The 21,394-nt window shown below is 37.9% G+C and overlaps 1 protein-coding gene across 13 annotated transcripts in view; it reads right to left on the bottom strand.

The window, feature by feature from the left end:
• The window catches only part of EML5 (EMAP like 5), a 102,796-nt gene that overhangs the window by 36,857 nt on the left and 44,545 nt on the right, over positions 1-21,394 (bottom strand). For 11 of the 13 annotated variants that reach the window (XR_009451910.1, XM_059688437.1, XM_059688454.1 and 8 more), the window contains 5 exons: positions 20,338-20,465; positions 15,492-15,633; positions 3,554-3,706; positions 2,487-2,618; positions 741-829 (listed from right to left, as the gene is read on the bottom strand). Coding sequence is in view for 11 of the 13 variants with exons in the window: in XM_059688437.1 (XP_059544420.1) it covers positions 741-829; positions 2,487-2,618; positions 3,554-3,706; positions 15,492-15,633; positions 20,338-20,465 (644 nt within the window). In the remaining 2 variants the exon portion in view is untranslated. Of the gene's footprint in view, positions 1-740; positions 830-2,486; positions 2,619-3,553; positions 3,707-7,925; positions 8,080-15,491; positions 15,634-20,337; positions 20,466-21,394 lie in introns of those variants that run through there. The other 2 variants (XR_009451911.1, XM_059688526.1) reach the window with 2 other exon arrangements.

Here is a 21,394-nt window from a genome sequence, read left to right as displayed (position 1 = left end):
ATGATGTCTGCATAGTATTCCATGAGTAAATATGCCACAGCTTCTTTATCCACTCGTCTACTAAAATTTTAACATGACATTATTAAAGATGTACTCATAGATACACTGTGTGTTCTAGTGATGAGCATACAGTGATAAGGAATAAGCTTATTTCTGCCCTTTGAATAATCAAGAAAATTATTCTTACCTTTCACATCTAAATTTCTACTAATACATTATAAGCATGTTTTCCAATTAATCACTGTTGGAAATTATGAACTTTTATTTACAGTCTCTTCCGTATTAAGCCACTTTCATGTTAAATTTGTTTAACCTCTCTTCCTCAGCCATGTCATGACAACAACTTTTGCTAATGTTGTGAGGCACAAAACTGAACACTTTATTTTCCTTTCTTTAAGCAGGAATTTGCCAATAAGCATTCTAAGCATATGGGTTCCAAAAGATTCGACCCCCTTGCAGTACTCTAATCTGGGATGTCATGCCATCTACTTGCTATGGCACACTTCCTGTGCTTTACGGAAGTCATTGGCGCATAGCTGGACGTACACGATGCTTTCTTACTACAGCATCTCTTCCTTTACCCATCAATGTGGTCTGACCCCACAAAATAAACTCAGAAAAAGAATATCCATCATTTGAATAACCCAAGAACAGGCTTCATGTGTAACTAAACGAGAGTGGGCATCAGCTCTGTAACCATGCTTAGTCGTATCGACTTACAAGCTCTAGTGTCTTCCTACCTCCATCCTGGGGATGGTTTGTCTTTTCCCTCTGGGAGCTTCAAAGAATAACTGTTCTTTAGCACCAGTGTTAACCTGTAAGAGCTTTCCTTCAGAAGAAGGCAAAAATATACACACATACATAGTCATATATTTATAATTTTATATGTTTATAATTTTATAATCTTAAAATAGAGACCATTACACACATAGCATGAAAACTTGGAATTATATAGAAAAACATTTAATAAAATTCACTTTTACTATATAAAAATATGAACCTTATATGTTAAAAGGAAAAATACTAGTTGATAAAAATTACAAAATCTATGATAACAAATAATTTAGAGCTGCAAACTAAAACAAGAAATACCATTTTTTCACCTAACCATGCCAAAAATTAAACAAGATTTAACAATTCTAATTGCTGCCATGGGTGTGAAACCTGATGTTGGGCATATAATCTGATACAATTGTTCTAGAAGGAAGTTGGGACATTTGAATAAAATTTTCAAATGTGAAAAAATTACATACACAAATATAAAATACAAATACATATACATTTAGTATCATGTTTAACTTTTATGGGAAAAATTAAGTTTAAACACAAAAACCATTTTCCTTTGCAGTCAACATATATTAAGAACATTTGATTTTATTATTTTCTATATAATTAATTAAATTCATAAGTGGTTTCATTTTTGTGTATGTCTACATATAAAAACTATTTCTGTTATCACGTACATGAAAAAAACCCTGAAAACTAATTTTAAAATTTTGTTCAATAGGACTTAAAAAAAAAACTGATTTACAATACTAGATTTATAGAGATGAATAAATGAAACAAAAATCCTTAAAAATGGTAGGTCAGTTGGTTAGAAAGTCATCTAGCTACATCTAGTTACAGGTTCAATCTCTGGTCAGGGCATTACAAGAAGCAATCAATGAGTGCAAAAATAAGTGGGACAACAAAATCATGTCTCTCTTTCTCTCTTCCTTCCTCATTCTCTCTAAAATCAATTTTTAAAAATGGAGCATTTAAAATATTTAGCATTTATCCAAGCATACTAAACGCTGTCATATGCCATGCATTCTGCTAAACACAAAGATATTAAACTGTGTATGTTATACAATTATGAATATAATTTTTAGGGAATGTAAATATATCAGACAATGGGGAAATCACTTTAAAATTCCCACTAACGCCGAAACCGGTTTGGCTCAGTGGATAGAGCGTCGGCCTGCGGACTGAGGGGTCCCAGGTTCGATTCCGGTCAAGGGCATGTACCTGGGTTGCGGGCACATCCCCAGTGGGAGATGTGCAGGAGGCGGCTGATCGATGTTTCTGACTCTCTATCTCTCTCCCTTCCTCTCTGTGAAAAATCAATAAAATATATTTTAAAAAAATAAATAAATAAAATTCCCACTAACATACCTACTTTCTGTTACTATTTACATCAAGCTTTTTTGACAAAACCCAGGACAAATGAATAATATTATTTTGGATAATATTTAAATTACTTTACAAATTAAAGAGTTTACACTTACTGTGCTATCATTTGAATTAATACTAGGAGAAATACTGAAAAGTCTCAACTCATGGCATTCATCTTCAGATGTGAAATAAAGCAATGGAAAATAATTTTGAGAATGATATTTTCTTTTCACAATGCTTTTGAACTCATCTGTTGAATCACTTTTTGCATCTCTAAATTAGTAATACTAAATCAAATGAAACTTTTACAAAATAGTTATTTAAATTCTTACCTCTAATGTCCCAGTCAATATGGGTGATATAACTCGTAGCGCCTTTGCATATTCCCACTCGTTTACTGCTCATTACATTGTATATATCCACAAAGCTGTCATGGGATGCTACTGCGAGATATTTTCCAGAACCTGTTATAGAAACATGGTTGCCTGTCATTTTCTACTTTTAGAAATGTTTTTTGCATTGTACAACTAGAGTTGTATTAATATTTTCTGGGAGAAACTCAGTTGTTTTGTAAGTTATAACAAGCTATGTGTGTCAAATGATAGAAGGTGACATATTTTAAAAATATATTCTAATTAACAATAAGTAAGTTTTGTAGTGTAGTAAAGTAGTTAAGTGTAAAGTAAATGTCAAAAATTATATACAATATAATTTTGGTACACTAAGCATTTAAACAAAAACAAAAAAGTAACAAAAAACACAACCTTATAAATTTAAGAAAAAATAGAAGTAAACCAACATAGATACATTTTGCCTTAACATTAGTAATTCCTACATTACAGTAGGTTTTCTTATCAATAGTATGTAGAAATTGATGAGAGAAAAATATAATTTCAAAAGCATTAAGATTAAAGTGAAGATAGTCCCTCCAATCCTTTTATATTGTAAATGAAGAAACTGAAACTCAGAGTAGTGCCTGGGCCCAAGTCACACAGAGAATTTAGTGACTGGACTGTCATTTTGTCACTGATCTTATACAGGGCTTTTACCTCTTACCATACTGCATCTTCTAGTAAAAAAAAGTAAAATTCTTAGAAAAAATAACAGTTAATAGCCCTGGCCAGTGTGGCTCAATTGGTTGAGCATGGTCCCATGCACCAAGAGGTGACTGGCTCAGTTCCCGGTCAGGCACACGCTGGAGTTGTGGGCTCAATCCTCGAAAAGGGGCATGCAGGAGGCAGTCAATCGACTTTTGTCTCTCTCCCTATCCCTTCCTCTCTCTCTAAAAAATTAATAAAAGCATATTTTAAAATAACGGCTAATAAAAATCATGCATTGATTTATTTACACATTGCCAGACCGAAGTTAATAATCAAATGTGATTTCAATAGAATCTTACCTGGAGAGAATCGGATATCTGAAATGATATCTTTTCTGTGGTGAAAAGATACAAGATCCTCGAGAGTATCTGCATTTGCCATTAAGAAACTTCCATCACAGAGACCTACAGCTAAAGCTTTACCATCAGGAGAAAAACAGCAGCATCGTCCACCTAAAAGAGGAAGACAGTACACATCAGGTGACTTTCTTTTATTAAAAAAAGTATGTATTTAAAGAGCCTTTAATTTCAAAGAGGATCCCTATTCTTATTGCCACCTCAAATCAATATTAAAAAGGAATCAAGAGATCCAGGTAATAAAGTCTTCTATGGAAATCAATGGTATGGAATTCTAAGCAATAATTAATACAAACCATTCCCTCTTCTGAAAGTAACAAAATCAAGTACTGAGACTCACCTTAAAAGAAATTAAGTTGCTGAACAAGAGTGAGAGTTTTCAACTAATATAAAAAGCCAATGATATATGTGAAAAATTTTTGGGGGGGAGGGTGGTTACCTTTGTAGTTTCTACCCAACAAATCAGAAATTAAAGATATACAGTCATCTTTATAAAAATGCTTTCAAATTTTAAAAAATCTGAAAATAGTCAATTATTAGTTTCAGCTAGGAATATCTATCTATATATGTTTCAAAACCACACATGAAGAAATAATAATGTTAGTATTATTTTATTTCTTTGAAAATAAGGGTTAGTGCTGCAGTGGCAGCCACATAAAATTGAGCTTTCCTAATAGTAGGGGATGCAGCAGGCACATTAAAATTCCTAAGACTTGGTACCTTGTGCAAAATTTGGAAAGGGAGGGATCGGGTACAGCTGTTATAGAATGAAAAATTACAGAATGAATTAGGATCAAGTAGTTATTTTATTATCAAGCATATAATGCAGAAATCTAAGCCATAGTTTTTGAGATTTAAGAGTCAAGAGATGATGACATGGAGCAGGGTGGCAGCAAAAGAGGTGATGAGAAATGGCAGGATTTGGATATTTTGAAGATAGAGCTGGCAAGACTTGGACGATGGACTAAGAGAAAAAGACGAAAGTCAAGGAAGGCTATGTTTTTATTTGAATGGTGATTCCATTTACTGAGATGGGGGAAAATTAGGGAAGGCAGAAATTTTGGTTTTGTACCCACTAAGTTAAGGATGCCTATGAACAGCTCAAGCGAAGACATGACAGAGCCAGTTCTTCTCTGGAGCTCCAGGGAGAAGAGGCTGAGGGATAAATATGGGAAGCAGTATCATACAGATAGCAGCTACAGCCAAGGAACTGGATAACAACTTATTAATTTATTAGAGGCCCGGTGCATGAAATCTGTGCACTTGGGGGGGGGGGGAAGTGTCCCTCAGCCCAGCCTGTGCCCTCTCGCAGTTCGGGAGCCCTTGGGAGATACCTGACTGAGAGCTTAGGCTGCGCTCACCAGCTGTGAGCCCGGCTCAGGGCTTCTGGCTGACCACCAGGGGGCAGCTCCTGCGTTGAGCGTCTGTCCCCCTGGTGGTCAGTACGTGTCATAGCAACCAGTCATTCGCTGTTCAGTTGATTTGCATATTAGCCTTTTTTCATATTGGATTGCCATTCAGCTCCAAATCCACCCTTTTCCTGGTATGTGATACTGGAGCTGGACCCTGTAGACATTTTCCCTTTGCCAGCTGCCTTGATTTTGGCCAGTAGGAGGTGCCGAAGGGCCCCTATAAGGCAAAAGCAGAAGGAAGGACTTTTCTGGGGCACTTATGGGGGAGTTTCTCTGACACCACAGCAGATCAGCCCGCTGGCAAGTTTCTTTTCCCAGGGCAGGTTGCAGTTCCTGTGACACCCACACCCTCTCAAAAAAGATCTGAATCTCAGCCTGGGGAAAGAGGGAAAGGGTCCATCCTCGGACTTCATTCCTTGTTCTTGTCCACTCGCCCTGTGGGTGGTAGCTGCTTTCTGCAGTTGCTACTTCTATATCCCTCAAGAATCCTTTTTTCCAAACCCTTTTATTAGGTAACACTTCATATTAAATTTTCCCTGTTTAATTCACTGGGGTATCAGTCAAGAAATGGTTTCTTGTTTCTTGACTGATATAGAATGGGTACTGACGTGGTCACAGGAGACAGACCATTGAAGAGAGGACTTCTGGAATTGATTTGGTCATGTCTTTGGGCTTGAGCACAGTGCTAAGTCTTTGCCAATGAGAAATGGGATGCTTAGTAATACAAGGTATGCACTGGCATAACAATTAGTTAAGTTATATCCTGCGGTTGCTTATGATATGTACCTACTGAAATAAGTGCCCTACGAGTCCAAAAGGCTGTTGTCCTTGAGCATTACAAAAATAACGATGACTACAAAGACTGAGTGCATGGACATTGATAGAAAGAAGTAGTAAGCTCAGGTCCCAAAATTCTCAGCACGAGTTATGGTATGAATAAAGAGAGAGCTTCCAGGTAAATCTTTAAAAAAAATCTCTGACAGGGCTGATATTGCTGAAAATTAAATACAAAATTTAATTGCGTTGGTTTAAAATTTACAACTTAAAATCAAAGCCTCACCAAGTTTCTTATGTGAAAGTTTAGGGCATTGATTGGGAAGAAAGGGAATGAATGTTGAAACTTGGAATGCAATCATCGGGTTGAAATCTAACAAAACTGAGAATCCTGAGAGTACATTCCGACTCTCACTGGCCAGTGCAAAGAGACTGCTTGCTCTCCTGCCTATGAGAGGAGTGACTTTCTTAGGCAGAAGCCTTGGCAAGGAGACGCTTAGTCTCTGAAGAACCATCATAGCCACTCACTCCTCTGCTGTCACTAGTCCCCCAGCTTGGATCTCATCCAGCATGCTCTAGGGCAGAGGTTGGAAAATCTTTTGATGAAGGACTAGATACCAAATATTTTCACTTTTGTGGGTCATACAGTCTCTGTCACAACTACTCCACTCTGTATTGTAGTGCAAAAGTAGACGTAGATAATACATAAAGGAATGGGCATGACTTCGCTTCAGTAACACTTATTTACAAAATCATGGGCTGGGTTTTATCCATGGGCTAACACCTGATATAGAGGTAGGACTCCCAAAAGCTTAGGGAGATAAGAATGTTAAAATAGATTTTTCATATGCAACCTGCACAGCCACCCATGACCTACACCCTCCAAAAAAGTCTAGAAAATAGCCCCTCACGAAGGCACTGAGAAATACATTAAGTGAGGGCAGCATCTGCGTCCTGGATGAGCTCTGTGACTGTCCTCCTGTGTGGGTCAGAAATGGGAGGTGTCCCCATTGATATGGGCTCCCTGTTTCAACCAGCAAAACCTGAAGCAGCAGAGGCAAAAAGCATCACAATCACCAAATACCACGTGTGTTCTCTTTAGCAAAAAGGCAGCAGGGATGTAGTGATAATCAGAATGTGTTGGCATGTGGGGATTTCTGTTGGTGGCTCATTTATCACGATGTCTCCAGAAATGAAACTGATGAGTAGACTACTAGATTAGTGATTGATCTATGTAACAGAAAAAACTCCATACTGGGTGACTAAAAAACCTGACTTAAATCACCACTTAAATACCACAACGGAGAGTCACAGATTCTCAACCACTTTTCAGACCTGAGCCAATTTATACTCAGAGCCCCTTGACTAAAGGGGAGGCCAGGCCCATTAAGGAAGAACTCAGCAGCACTGCCACAGTATATAAAGTAAACTTCCTTCCAAGCATCCTTGGCCACTTAATAGGATGACTGTGACTGAGAAAAAAAATACCCAAACTTTCAGGAATTACCAGAAACAAGCTTTGAACTGACATTAATTCTTGAGCCTACAAAGTGCTGTGTTATACACCAGCAGGAGTGGGGCCTAAGGTAAGCATGTGGTAGGTGAGGATTTAGTCCAGTTGTGAATCAGGGACCTCAGGTGGTCTGAGGACCTCACCCAATTCCTGAATTTGAATAGATATACTGGGCAATCGGTAGGATCCTCTACACTGACTCTGTGTGCCATGGGGTGAGGTCATTATGACAGGAAGAACTAAGTGAAAACCCTCGAAATTCCTCTCTCTACCAAGACAATAAACCAGAATCAAAACTGCAAGCCTGACAATGCAAACATCAGTGACACCACCAACGACCGGCAACAGCAGGAGTGAGAATACCTGTCACGTCATCAAGACTTGCCTGCTTGGTCTGGGCTCAAATCAGGTGGATGTTAAGGTTACAACTATGGATAACATGTTTATTCAGTGGTGACTCTAATTGAAGTTACTCTTCCAGATGCATTCTTCTGGATCTTCCCTAGAGCACATTAGCACAGTCCCTAGCGTTTTGCATGCAGCTATTGCCCTGGTTAGTGCTGTTTTCTCCATATCAACTTGTAAGGACAACCCCAAGCAGTTTGCTTTTACCTGGCTTGTATCTGTGTACACCTTCAAAGCCTTGCCTCAGGGCTATTTCAACTCTCCTGTTCTTTGCCATAATATAGTCCACAGAGATCCTGATCGTCTTGAGATTCCACAAAACATCTCAATGGTCCACTACATTGATGACATTATGTTGAATGGATCTGGGGAGCAGGAAGCAACAAGTACTTTAGATGCCTTAATAAGACATAAGCAAATCAAGAGCATGGCAGATAATCCCACAAAAATTCAGGGACCTGCCACCTCAGTGAAGTTTCCTGGGACCCAATGATCTGGACTATGTCAAGATGTTCTTTCCAAAGTGAACGTCAAGTGGCTGTGCCCCACATCACCTCTCACAAACAAAAGGAGCAAAATGCTTGGTAGGCCTTTTTGGGCAACATCAACCACATCTGAATGAGCTGCTTCTACCCATCTAGCAAGTCACCTACAAGGCTTCCAGCATCCAGGGGGCCAGGCAAGCTGATTTCCCACTGGGCCTCATGGCCCAGCAGCTCCAATGATGCTCAACGTGTCTGTGGTAAACAGGGGAGCTGCACGGAGCCTCTGGAAGGCCACCAAAGGAGAATCACACTGCAGAGCTCTCAGATTTGAGAGAAAATCCATGCCCTCCTTTACAGATAAGTATTTTCCTTTTGAGAAGCTGCTTCCGGTCTGCTACTAGAACTTGTTAGAGAGTAAATGCCTAACTATGGGATACAGGTGCCTGTGTGTCCAGAGCCTTCCTATCCTGACCTGAAAGTTTTGTGACAAACCTAACCACAACTGGGTGTGCACAGCAGCAACCCATCAGGTGGGAATGGAGTATGAAAGACCAGGCTTGGACAGACTTGCAAGTTACAAGTAATTTGCATGAACAGGTGCATCAGGATCCTTCAACAATAATTCTCACTGCAATGCCTCCTCTCTCTCTCTGTCTATACCTCTGGCCTCATAGGTATTCCTTCTCATCAGTTGGCTGAAGAAGAAACAAAACTTAGCCAGGTTTACAGATGCTTCTACACAGTACCCATCTGAAAGCATTGCAACCCCACGAAGGGGTGACCCTGAAGGATGCTCTGCCCACACAACAGCCTTTGGCCTGGGTGCTTTTTCTCTAAGCAGTGATCCTGCCATTCAGCCCTGGTCTGTGCCCTCCAGCAAGCTTTCCTTCCCCAGTGAGCACGCGCACTGTCCCACTGAGGCCTGCAGCCACCAGCGAGCTTCCTCACCACGGACAGACCGTGTTCTGATGGCAGCCACACCTTTTCCAATCTAGGTCTGAATCTCCATCACGTTCTTTCTTCATTCCCTCTCCCCAGCTAACTAGGGCTAGTGTCTGCCTTCTACTGTGGCTGCTTTTATAGCTTTTTCAGTAGGTAACCACATTTTACTAATTAACTGTTCTTTTTATTCAATTTTCCCAGTTCAAATGACTAGCACGGTCTCTGTGTTATGACTGAACAATGACTGATAAAACACCTGAAGTGGGAGTGTACACATGAGAAAAGGAAGGCCAGGGAGAGAACCCAGAAGCAGTTCTGCATGTAGAGAGCGGGAAGAAGAGGCAGGACCATCAGAGGAAACAAAGAAAGAAGGCAGTCAAGTAGAAGGGGGAACCTGAGCCAAGTGAGGAACGCATTTCAGAAGAGAAAGAAGGAATAATCCATTACATCAAAATCTAGCTGTAGGTGATTAAGATGAGGACTGAGCGCTGACCAGGAGATTCGCAGCAGGCTCAATGGACCGACAGAGATAAAAGCCTAACTGCAGTGGTTTGTGACGGGAGTATTGGCTACTGTGCTCCGAGGAGCTCTGCGACAATGGAGGGCGGTGGTGCGGCCAAGCATCACAGATGCATTTTACTCAAGCCTATTCAGCTGGCTGGGGACAGAATACAGCAGGTGGGAAGTTGAGTTTAAGTAAAAATTAATGTAACAAGAATCCTTAAAAACTAAAACAAAAACTCCCCAGGGATCAAAAATAAAAAGGGAACAGGAAACAAAAGCGATAGAATAAAGTCACATATGCCCGAGGGCAGAAGAGACTAGTCTTGCCTCAGCGCCTCCTGAATAAAACTAGAATTTTTGAGGAGCTATATACTCATTGTATTCATATAATACTGGTTTCCAAATTTGATGTTAATTTTAAGTTCCAAAATACCAGTAGTGAAAATGTAGTACCATTATTTCCAAATTTAAAAATATCCTGATATCTGAATCATTAGCATCTTGACACATCTGGAGTTATATAATATATTAAGTTTTTAAAATTCAACATGGGTTATATAAAGTACGCTTCTTTAGTTTCTTCCTTCTCTCACGTTTTATAGAGAAAAGTCAACTAAGCAAAGTTTTGGCTGAGAATAATTCTTACTCTACTCCAAAGACTTTGTGAAGTGGAACATTGGTTTCCTAGGGCTGCCATACAAAACTACCACAAACTGGGGGGGGGGGGGGCAGTTGGCGTGGGGGGGCTTAGGACAACACAGTCTATTCTCTCGCAGTTCTGGAGGCTAGAACACTCCAGTCAAGGTGCTGGCAGGGCCACGCCCCCTCGGAAAGCTCTAGGAAAGACCCTTTCTTGCCTCTTCCTTGCTTCTGGAGGTTGCCGACAGTCACTGCTGAATTGGCTTATAGATGCCTCACACCTCCTTTCTGCCTGCCACTGCATGGCATTCTCCTTGTGTGTCTGTGTCCCTATGTCTTCATGTAGCCCTCTCACAAGGACACAGCCACTGGATTTAGAGCCCATGCCGCTCCAGTGTCACCTCCTCTTGCCCTGACTATATCTGCAAAGACTCTATTTCCACATAAGGTCACATTCACAGGCACTGGGGGTGGGGACTCCCATACATCTTTTGGGGGAACACAATTCAACCCATATTAGACATAATAACAATAAATTAGAATTTCCTTCCATAAATCACAAATCTAAAGACAAAGAGGATTGGAAATGCTTTCTATGAAACAAACGTAGCTTGCTATCAACAAAAGAACTACATACTGTAGTTCCCATGAAAAAAAAAAAGTTATTAAAAAAAATGTCCTCAAAGCTATCACAGAAGAGATCATGTTATATGAAGATGAAAGAGAAAATTTAGAACTGGGTTAACTCAATTACTTATGTTTACAAATTCTGTATTTAAATCTACTATTTAGTTTCATTAATTTTTACTTTCATAACTTTTCTTTTGATTTATAAATAACTTAAGAAATAAAATACAAATATTTAATTACATAATTTGTGTGTTTGTGTCAAAAAATATCCTCCAAATACCTGTATTGTCATTTTGCTCCAGAAATACAATCCCATCTCAAGGGAAGAACAGACTTAAAGAAATACAATCCTATCTCAAGGGAAGAATAGATTTAAAAAAAATGTGCCTGGCAGAAAAGGAAGACATAGATGTGTCTACCCTGGCCTGGGTGCTAGAGGAGTAGAAAAATCATAGTTGAGAATTCACGAACAGGGGTGGCTTGTGTAGATCATAGATTTGAAGCTATAATATTGACATGATCTAAGCAATCCCAGTCAAGTAAATTAATTGTTAGTAGTTCTGGATGGTAGCACCCCAGGCACGTGGCAGAAGAAAATGCAAAATCTCCAGAAGAACACACCTTCAATTCAGACCTGAGGATTCCCACAGGTGAAAGAAAGCAACCAAACATGAACTTAAAATCCAAATTTTCAAGCACACAAGAAAATGGACTGCCAGGATGGAGTCAGCAGGAAAATAATCTCAAAACAGCATAAAGAAAAACATAGCGTGGTCAGATCTGCAAGGCTGTCAAGTAATTAGATTTAAAAAATATATATGTTTTTATTGACTTCAGAGAGAGGAAAAGAGAGGGAGAGAGAATCATTGATAGGCTGCCTCCTGCATGCCACCTAGTAGGGATCGAGCCCGAAACCTGGGCATGTGTCCTGACCTAGAATTGAACAGTGACCTCCAGGTTCATGGGTTGACACGCAAGCACTGAACAACACTGGCTGGGCAAATAACTACATTTTAGATTTTTTATCGGATTAGATAAGATTAAAGGCATAAAGGAGGAAATATAAAATATAAATAAGGAATAATATAAAAAATCTAAGGCAAATATGAAAACACACAGAAGTCCTAAAAATGAGAATTATCAGAATTAAATACAGAATGGGTAGGTAAAATAGACGGTGCTATAAAAAAATGTCAGAGATAGAATAAATATCTTAAGAAAATTTCCAGAACACTACACAGAGAGACAAAAAGAAAATATGAAATTAGCCAAGACATAAAATAATAGTGTAGAAGTAAAAAATAAAAAGTCTATTAAAAATTCAGGTTTGATTATAATTAACAGCCGAAGCCAGGGGATAAAAATTTCTAACAGGAACTTTCCAATACACCATTATTCATATACATATAAAAGGCTAGCAAATATTCAGAAAGCATTAACACACATCAAGAATATGGACATTATTCATGCTGCATGTTCAAACTTCTGGTTATTCTATAAATAGTTACTATAAAATTGAATTATTTGTTTGGCAAAATTCTCATAAGGTGGTCTACATTAACTTTAATGACTTTTAAAATAAAATGTTAAACCTCAGGACCATAACTTCGGTAATTTTGTTATAATTAACTCAACCAGTATAAAACCATACATATCCCTTTGCAGTTATAAAAATCCACCTGACTTTCTCTTGGATCAATGATGACATTTTTAAAAAGTGGTTATAGAAGAATATGTAAAAACAAAAATACAGAATCACGACTCTCCTCTGCAATCCTAAATAATAAAAGCATAGTATGCAAATTGTCCCCTCGACTGGGAGTTCGTCCAGGAGTTCCAGCAGGGGTTGGGGCTGGCTGGGGGAAGGGAGGGAGTCCGGGCCAGCAGCTGGCAGCCTCTAGGGACCCTACCAGTGCAGTGTGCACTGGGCCTCTAGTCTAACATAAAGATCCAGCCCCAAAAGGAGCCAGTACTTCCAGCAGACAATTCTTCAGGACTTATACAAGACATAAATCCATAGAGTTAGGAAGCACGCCAAATCCTAAACAGAATACATTAAAATAAAATGCATACATTCATGGTTTTATTAAATTACAGAACTATACAACAAAGTAAAAGAGATAGTAGAAACCAGAGGGATTATAACTCTCAACTAAAAACTCCAGAAGCAGTTAAATTAACATTTAAGAATGAAAGTAAAAAATCAAAACATGTTCAGACTGTAGAGTACTAAGGGCAGGGTGGTGGCAATAGTCCACCCTGAGTGGCAATGCATTGCCTAATGAGAATTTAAAACAACAATAATAAAACTGAATAAAAAGAGTTTGCTTTTTAAGAATTGTGATGTCAGTTATAAAATACTTCAGCTGCCAGAATGGGCCACTCCCACCAGTCTGTTCTTACTATGCCACTGATTTGGACAAAGGAAGCTGAAGGAATTTCCAACAAATCTTTATTGAAGAACTCTAAGACTGTATTTTAGGAAGAAAGAAACTGATACAAGAAAAAAGTCTGAGATATAAGAAGAAAAGGTGAACAAAGAAATGTATAAGCATAGATAACCTAAGTAAACTCTGACTGCATAAAACAATAATATCCAATTGAAGTGGATTAAAAAACCCAGAAATCCTAAAAAAATAAAAAGTAAAACTACCATATAATCCAGCAATTCTACTCCTGAGTATTTACCTGAAGAAAGCAAAAACACTAACTCAAAACTATGTATGTACTCCTCTACTCACTGCAGCATTATTTACAATAGTCAAGATAGGAAAACCACCAAAGGGTCCACTGATGGGTGGATGGATAAAGAAAATGTCTCTATGTCTCTCTCTCTCTCTCTCTCTCTCTCTCTCTCTCTCTCTCTCTCTCACACACACACACACACACACACACACACACACACACACACACACACACACACTGAGCTATTATTTAAATAGCCATCACCAAGACTGAAATCTTGCCATTTACAACAACATGGATGAACCTTGAAGGCATTGTGCTACTAATACTAAAGTAAGTGAGACAGAGAAATCCAAATACCATACGATCTCCCTTACATGGGAAATCTAAAACAAACAACAAACCCAAAGCTCATAGATACAGAGAATTTGGGGGTGGGCAAAATGGGTGAAGTCAAAAGGTACAAACTTCCAGTTATAAAATAAGCCATGGGGGTGTAATGTACAGCATGGTGACTACAGTTAATAACATTGTATTTCATATTTGAAAATTACTGAGATAACAGACCTTAACGATCTCAGCACAATAAACAAATTTTTGTAACTCTGTATGGTGATGTATATGTTAACTAGATTTATTGTGATCATTTTACATTATATACAAATACCAAATCACTGTATATCCAAAACTAACGTAATGTTATATGCCACTTATACTTCATTCAAAAAAAAAGAAAGAAAATCTGATGGATGTTAAAACCAAGTATGGTCCAAATTTGACTAATCAGGACTTCCTAGGGCCCTGTGAAGAAAAGAATATTTGGTAACACGGTTTTTCTGTGTACACAGAAGTGTGACTGTGGTTTTGGAATCCGTTTTAACTTTTCACATTTATAATTCAGTGGTACAGAACCACTGAAATATTTGGTAATTCTCTTGAATTCTTGCCAACAAACAAACCACCAAAGAATGAAAAGGCTGCACATTAATAACTTTAAAAAAAGGAAGTACAGTGGCTGGAGTTCAAGTGTTCTGGAGATTGTGATTAGCTTCAGATTTTGTTAAGGATACATGTTAAACATTTAACAGTAACCCTAGAAGAAGAGGATAGACTCTGTAACTTCTAAGTTAGTAGAAGGAAGTAAATTAAATGACTGAATTACAAATTCATGCTACATGACTTCAGCAGGCCCTTAGTACAGCTAGACAGATCCTGCCCTTCATCTACTGAGTCTATCACATTTCTAACTTTTTCAACCAGCGTTCCGCCTATAATTATCCTCATACTATAAAATAACATTCCCTACCACTTTACTAAAAAATCTGAAGCGCTCTGTAGATCCTCATCGGCCCTCAGCTGATAGAAACATCATTGCTCCATCAACTGAACCCTCTGCCTCTCTACCCCCTGATAGGCCAGCCTCATTTACCTCCTACAAATGTGCTCAGTTCTGTTTCACCCTAAAATATCCTCCCATCAACTCTGCTACTCCTTTTTTTAAATATATTTTTTATTGTTGATAGTATTATAGATATGTCCCATTTCCCCCTCTGCTACACCTTTTTAAGTTAAGGCGTTCTTTCTTAGTTTTTAATTCTGAATGACACATACTCCCCAGTCATAAAGGGTAGAAAGCTTAGCTTCTGTTTCTTCCTATATTCTTTCTTTCAACACAAACCAGCTGAAAACTGGCTCAGGATAGGCATGAGCACAGGAGGTCCCATAAAGCAAAGACTGGGTATAATTAATTTTGTTTATATAGCATCATGATCAAGTGGACACAGACTGGATATTCAGTCTTTTATAATATACTGACCATTGCTTTCTTACATCTGTGAGGGCTATAAAAATTGTGACCACTTACTCTATGTTCAAGTCTGAGAGCCTCTTACCCTTTTTCAGTTTCCGGACAGCCAGCATACAGTGACTAGGAGAGAGATCCCATATTCTCAAGGTTTTGTCATCACTTACAGTAGCACAGATGGGCAGATAAGGATGTATGGCCAAACCCCACACTTCTCCTTCCATGTGTCCCTATATAGAAAACATAGTTAAGATAAATTTAACCTAAAGCTATGTGGATTTAGAAAACAACGAAAGACAACTTTTGATAATATGTGATAATGATAGAACAATGAATAATGAGTAAGTCTACTAAAACTTTTCTCTTTATCTTCGGAATACACTATAAAATACCTTTGTAACAACTTTATCTCCACAATTACAATACAATCAAGCTACTGTGAAAAGTAGCTTAAAATCCTAGAACATTCACTGGAGGAAGAAAGTAGAAATTGGCTGCCCTCAAATGTTAATAAAGGCCACGTAGGGGGAAAGCCTGCATGACAGAGTAAGGAGTTCCTCAGACCTCCTCACCAGTAAATGTGGTGAAAATAATAACAAAAATACACCACACATTTCAGGTCTCTGGATATGGTTCCAAGGAAAAGCAACAAGTGAAGCAACATTTACTCAGAAAACTGAGATGAACAACAATGAGCGTCTGCAGTATTGGAGCTGAGACCCATCCTCTTCTCCCTCTTCCGAACTCACTGATGTGGAAGCTCCACAACAGAGGAGGAAACCAAGGACACTCCCCCTGCTATTCACCAGTTATTAGTTAGCAGGGTATCTTCCCAGAAGGGGCAGGTGCCAGCATTTCCCACCCTGCCCCCAGTATCTGCTACTGATGCAGGTGCTGCCCAGAGGTGGGATCTCCCCTCTTCTGCCCACCCTCACTCTGAAATGTTGCCCTACCCCAGCTTCAGTGCCCCTGAGCATACTGAGACCTCGGTGTCAACCAGTAAGACCTGAAGGTACTGTTCCCCTGCACGCGCGCGTACACACACACACACACACACACACACACACACACACACACACACAGAAGCACTCAGCTTCTAAAGGAAAGAGCACTCCATTGTCCTCGCCCTCAACTCCAGAGCCTTGGCTAGAGGTTTTGACTGGGGTGAGAAGAAAGCCATAAAAGAGCTTCTAATCTCTTCTCAAAGGACCTGATGTTATTTACTGCTAATGTGGAAAAGTTCTGGCCTAGAGGTGGTCTCAAAAACGATGGAGGCAGCAGGTGGTGATGAAATGTAACTGACAGACTCCAGGGACAAACAGACTAAACCGAAAGTCAGCTAGCTTATCCAAGAGAAGCAGGGAAAACTCAGGGATAGCTGAGAGGAGACTGCTTAAAGAGTAAAAAAATAAAAAATAAACAAAAAAATCCCACGCTAACCTAGGGAACTGTTCCTTTTAAGAAGCCTGATTTTAATTGGTTTAGTCTGTGGGGCAATTTATGTTCCAGGGAAATGTTGAAGACAATAGAGCCTTAACGCTGGTGGTGTTCAGAGAAAGAGGCCTCCAGAGGAAAGAACACTCCCCCAATCATTGTATGAGGCCAGTATTACCCTAATACCAATACCAGATAGACACTACGAGAGAACTACAGGCCATATCCCGTATGAAATACTGGCAAACTAATTTCATTATAGAGTGATACACCACAACCAAATGGAATTCATACCAGGAATGCAACGTTGGTTTAAAATCTGAAAACCAATTAACGTAATACATCATTATCAATAAAATAAAAAATCAAAACCACATGATAATTTCGATAGAGAAAAAGCATTTGACAAATACTTTGGAGAAAAACATGAGACAAACTTGGAAGAAAAGAATAATTCCTCAATCTGACAAGGGGCATCTCCGAAAAATCCATAGTTAACACTGGAGTTAATGGTGTGAGATTGGAGGCGTCCTCCCTAAAATTAGGAACACGACAAGGATGTCTGCTCTCACTACTTCTATTCAACATTTGCAGAGAGTCCGGTCACTAATTAGGCAAGAAAAAGAAATAGGCATCCAAATTAAAAAGGGGGAAGTAAAACTATATTTGCAGATGACACAATCTTGTGTACAGAAAATCCTAAAAAATCCACTAAAAAACTATTAGAACTAATAAATAAGTCACTTTAATAAAATAAATATGGGACTTGTACACTGAAAATTATAAAACACTGTTGAAAAAGTTAAAGATCTAATAAAATGGAGAGATCCCATGTTCATGGATTACAGTACTTGATATTGTTAACAGGCACACTTTCCACACTGATCCACAGAATTCTGCAGCTACTAATATTGCTGTCCATACTTTTTGGTATATACATACGAATACTCCTATTGTATACATACATTGCTACACTTTAATTACTACAGTTTTGTATTTATTTCTAGCATGAAGTGTTTCTCAAAAATTTCTTGACCACTTTAAAATATTTTTTAAAGTCTCAGCATCTGTAAAAAAATTTCATTAGGATTTAGATTATGATCATACTGAATTTGTAATTTACTCAGTTCTTTTATGTCTTTAGTAAAATTGTATACTTTTCTTAATACAGGCCTTGCATATTTTTACCAGTATTTTTTCCTGATTATCTGTATAGTTTTCTTTATGAGTGCCCTTTTTGTTTCATATTTTCTAACTGGTTATTGCTAATATATAGAAATACTATATTGATTTTTATGTGTTGATTTTGCATATAAGTTCTTTTTTTAAAAAATATATTTTATTGATTTTTTACAGAGAGGAAGGGAGAGGGATAGAGAGTTAGAAACATCGATGAGAGAGAAACATTGATCAGCTGCCTCCTGCACACTCCCTACTGGGGATGTGCCCGCAACCAAGGTACATGCCCTTGACTGGAATCGAACCTGGGACCTTTGAGTCCGCAGGCCGACACTCTCTCCACTGAGCCAAACTGGTTAGGGCTGCACACAAGTTCTTAATAAGTTCTACTAAATTTTCAGTTTATTCTCTTGAATAGTCAATATATAGGGTTACAATTTCTGCAAATACTGACAGTATCGTTTCTAACATACCTTTTTTTATTTTGTTTTGCTTTACTAAACTTGCTAAAACCCAACACAGAGTTGAACAATAATGGCGAGAACTGGTATCCTTATCTTGTTCCTAATGCATAAGAGTATATTTGAAACCTTAAACTCTATAATAAATATAAAAATACTAGGGTGTCATTTTATAATTATTAAATTATGTGTGGGTGTGTGTTTTAGGAGTTCCATCTATGGATTCATCTGTAGAAGTGTACTTATGTTATTATTTTCCAAGAAATCATAAACATGTTAAACACCACGACGCCATCATCTCTTTACTTCAATGGAATATGATGTGACTAAAATTAAAGTATAAGACATGAAAGTCTGACAGTTAATTTAATATAAAATATGTTATTTGCTTATAAATTCTCTTTGGTACATCAAGATAGTATATTAACATTGAAGTATGTGCAATATTCTCATCTACGTGTCCTCTTTGGTATCTTAACAGGAGTGAAGTGAGAGTTAGAGAGAAAAAAAGTCTGTATTAAGAAAGAACATAATTATTCTTACATGTAAAAGGCAAACCCAAAATTGGTGTTATTGTACAGAGTTGCATGAGGACAATTTTTCATTAGGGTAAATCAGCGATTTTCAATCGGTGCGTAGCAAGGATGTTTTAGAACATGCAATACCTGACCATTTAGTCAGTGACACTGACCTCTTTTCCCTTGGACTGTCAAATAAAAAATATGACAACAGCCAACACAACAATAGTTATCCTGTGTGAATGAAACAAAATTATACTTATTTTTTTGTCAGATTGGAAAAAAACATATTTCTTGGTGTGCCACAGAATTTTAGTAATTAGTTTATGTGTGCCATGAGATGAAAAAGGTTGAAAATCGCTGGGGTAGAGCCTACCTCACTTAGTGTATTTTATGCTGTCAATTTATTTCCCTCCCTACTTTTCAAAAAAACATAATACATATTGAAAATGTACATGTGAAAAATTAGTACAGCATTCCCTGCTGTTTCATTTTACATTTCTACCACACACGTTTTTATATTTCTGAATTTTAAAAAATGTTTTTATTAATTTCAGAGAGAGGAAGGGAGAGAGATAGATACATCAATGATGAGAGAAAATAATCAATCAGCTGCCTCCTGCACATCCACTACTGGGGATGGAGCTCGAAACCTGGGCATGTGCTCTGATGGGGAATTGAACTCGACATCCTGGTGCCTGGGTTGCTGCTCAACCACTGAGCCAAACCACCAGGCATATATTTCTAGATTTTTTGTTTTATTATTGACATACAGGGTGGGGCAAAAGTAGGCTTATAGCTGTGAATACACAAAAGTTTATTCTTGTATTATTATTTATTATGAAATTTTCCATACAAACTACAGTAAACCTACTTAAGCCCCACCCTTCATTTTCACTGATGTTTTCAGCAGTACATTTTTAGCATACATTTATTTTTAAGTTTTCTAAGTTAGAAACTTGAGAAAGAATGAAGTGAACTGAAGTTTCACAGAAAAACAATGGCCATAGGTTCAACAAATATACCTCAAAGAAATAAAATTAAACATGAAATAAATGCACTGGGTTAAATTAAACAAACTGTTTTTTCTTTCCATTGGTTTGTTTTACAATAACAAATTACTTAAAATATTGGTTATTATCCCCATGATATCATGCACATTTGTTTACTGAAGCTATGCATTTAGCTATAATTAAATGTAAATTTTTTGATATATAGTAACATTAACAAATATTTATCTAATTAATTTAACATCATTTTCACCACTATCAACTTAGGCTGTTAGGTATTGTATCAACTGTATATTAAGGGATAAAAAGCATATTAACATTTGGGAAATTACCTGAACCAGAAGTGTTATTGGGCCACTTTTATCCACTTCTAGTATTTCACCATTCTTTGTGCCAACTAAAATATGACCATGTCCTAACGATATGGCACGTATAGATGGGTTATCTTCCAAGAGAAGACCTGAAATGTTAAATGTAGATGTTCCTCTAGGTATCAATTAGAATAGTACAAGGCTATATAGTATATTGCCAATGATACTATTCTGACAATGAAAATCACATTACAAGGTTGCTTTCTCCTATATTTTAAGTATTCTAATAAATGCATTGCATGTTCCCCATTCAATTTACTAATCTCAAATGCAAGTACCACCTATATACTACAAATGTATGATTCTATATAATCCCAGATCCCCTACTATCATTCTGATAACTGTTTCTTTTCCCTTTATATCTGTACCTCCGTATCCACCTTCTGACCCTCTAAGAGCATGTATAATATTCTGGTTAGTAATTTTAATTCAACTCAATTTCAGATGAATCCATTTGTGTTTACTGTGTCCTAAGGCAGGCTTCAGAAATACCTGGGTAAACATGATAGAGCCAGCTCCTGCCCTCACAGGGCATATAATGAGAAAAACAGACCCTGTCTGTATGAGAAGCATAGTATTGGAAAAGGAGCATACAGTAAGGGAATCAAACCTTTTCTGGAAGGAGAATGGGAGGGAAAGGTATCCTAGAAGAAATAATGTTTGAGATTTGAAAAATGAATATTCGGCCATGTAACTGGGAGGGAGCAAAAGGGAGAAGGGCAAAATCTAGGCCAAAGTCCAGTAGCTCCCCCCCACCCCCACCACCACAGGGGATATGTTCCAAGGTTCCCAGTGGATGTCTGAAACTGCGGATAGTAGCAAACCCTATGTTTCTTCCTATACATACATACTTACGATAAAGTTTAATTTATAAATTAGGCATAGTAAGAGATTAGCAACAATAGCCAATAATAAAATAGAACAATTATAACAATACACTATAATAAAAGTTATGTGAATGTGGTCCCTCTCTAAATATCGTATTATACTGTACTCACCCTTCTTCTTGTGATGCTGT

This window comes from Myotis daubentonii, chromosome 1, assembly GCF_963259705.1.
Source record: "Myotis daubentonii chromosome 1, mMyoDau2.1, whole genome shotgun sequence".
NCBI classification, from domain to species: Eukaryota; Metazoa; Chordata; class Mammalia; order Chiroptera; family Vespertilionidae; genus Myotis; species Myotis daubentonii.
Note: the sequence above shows the minus strand (reverse complement) of the source record. Positions and strands in the feature narration are given on the sequence as shown.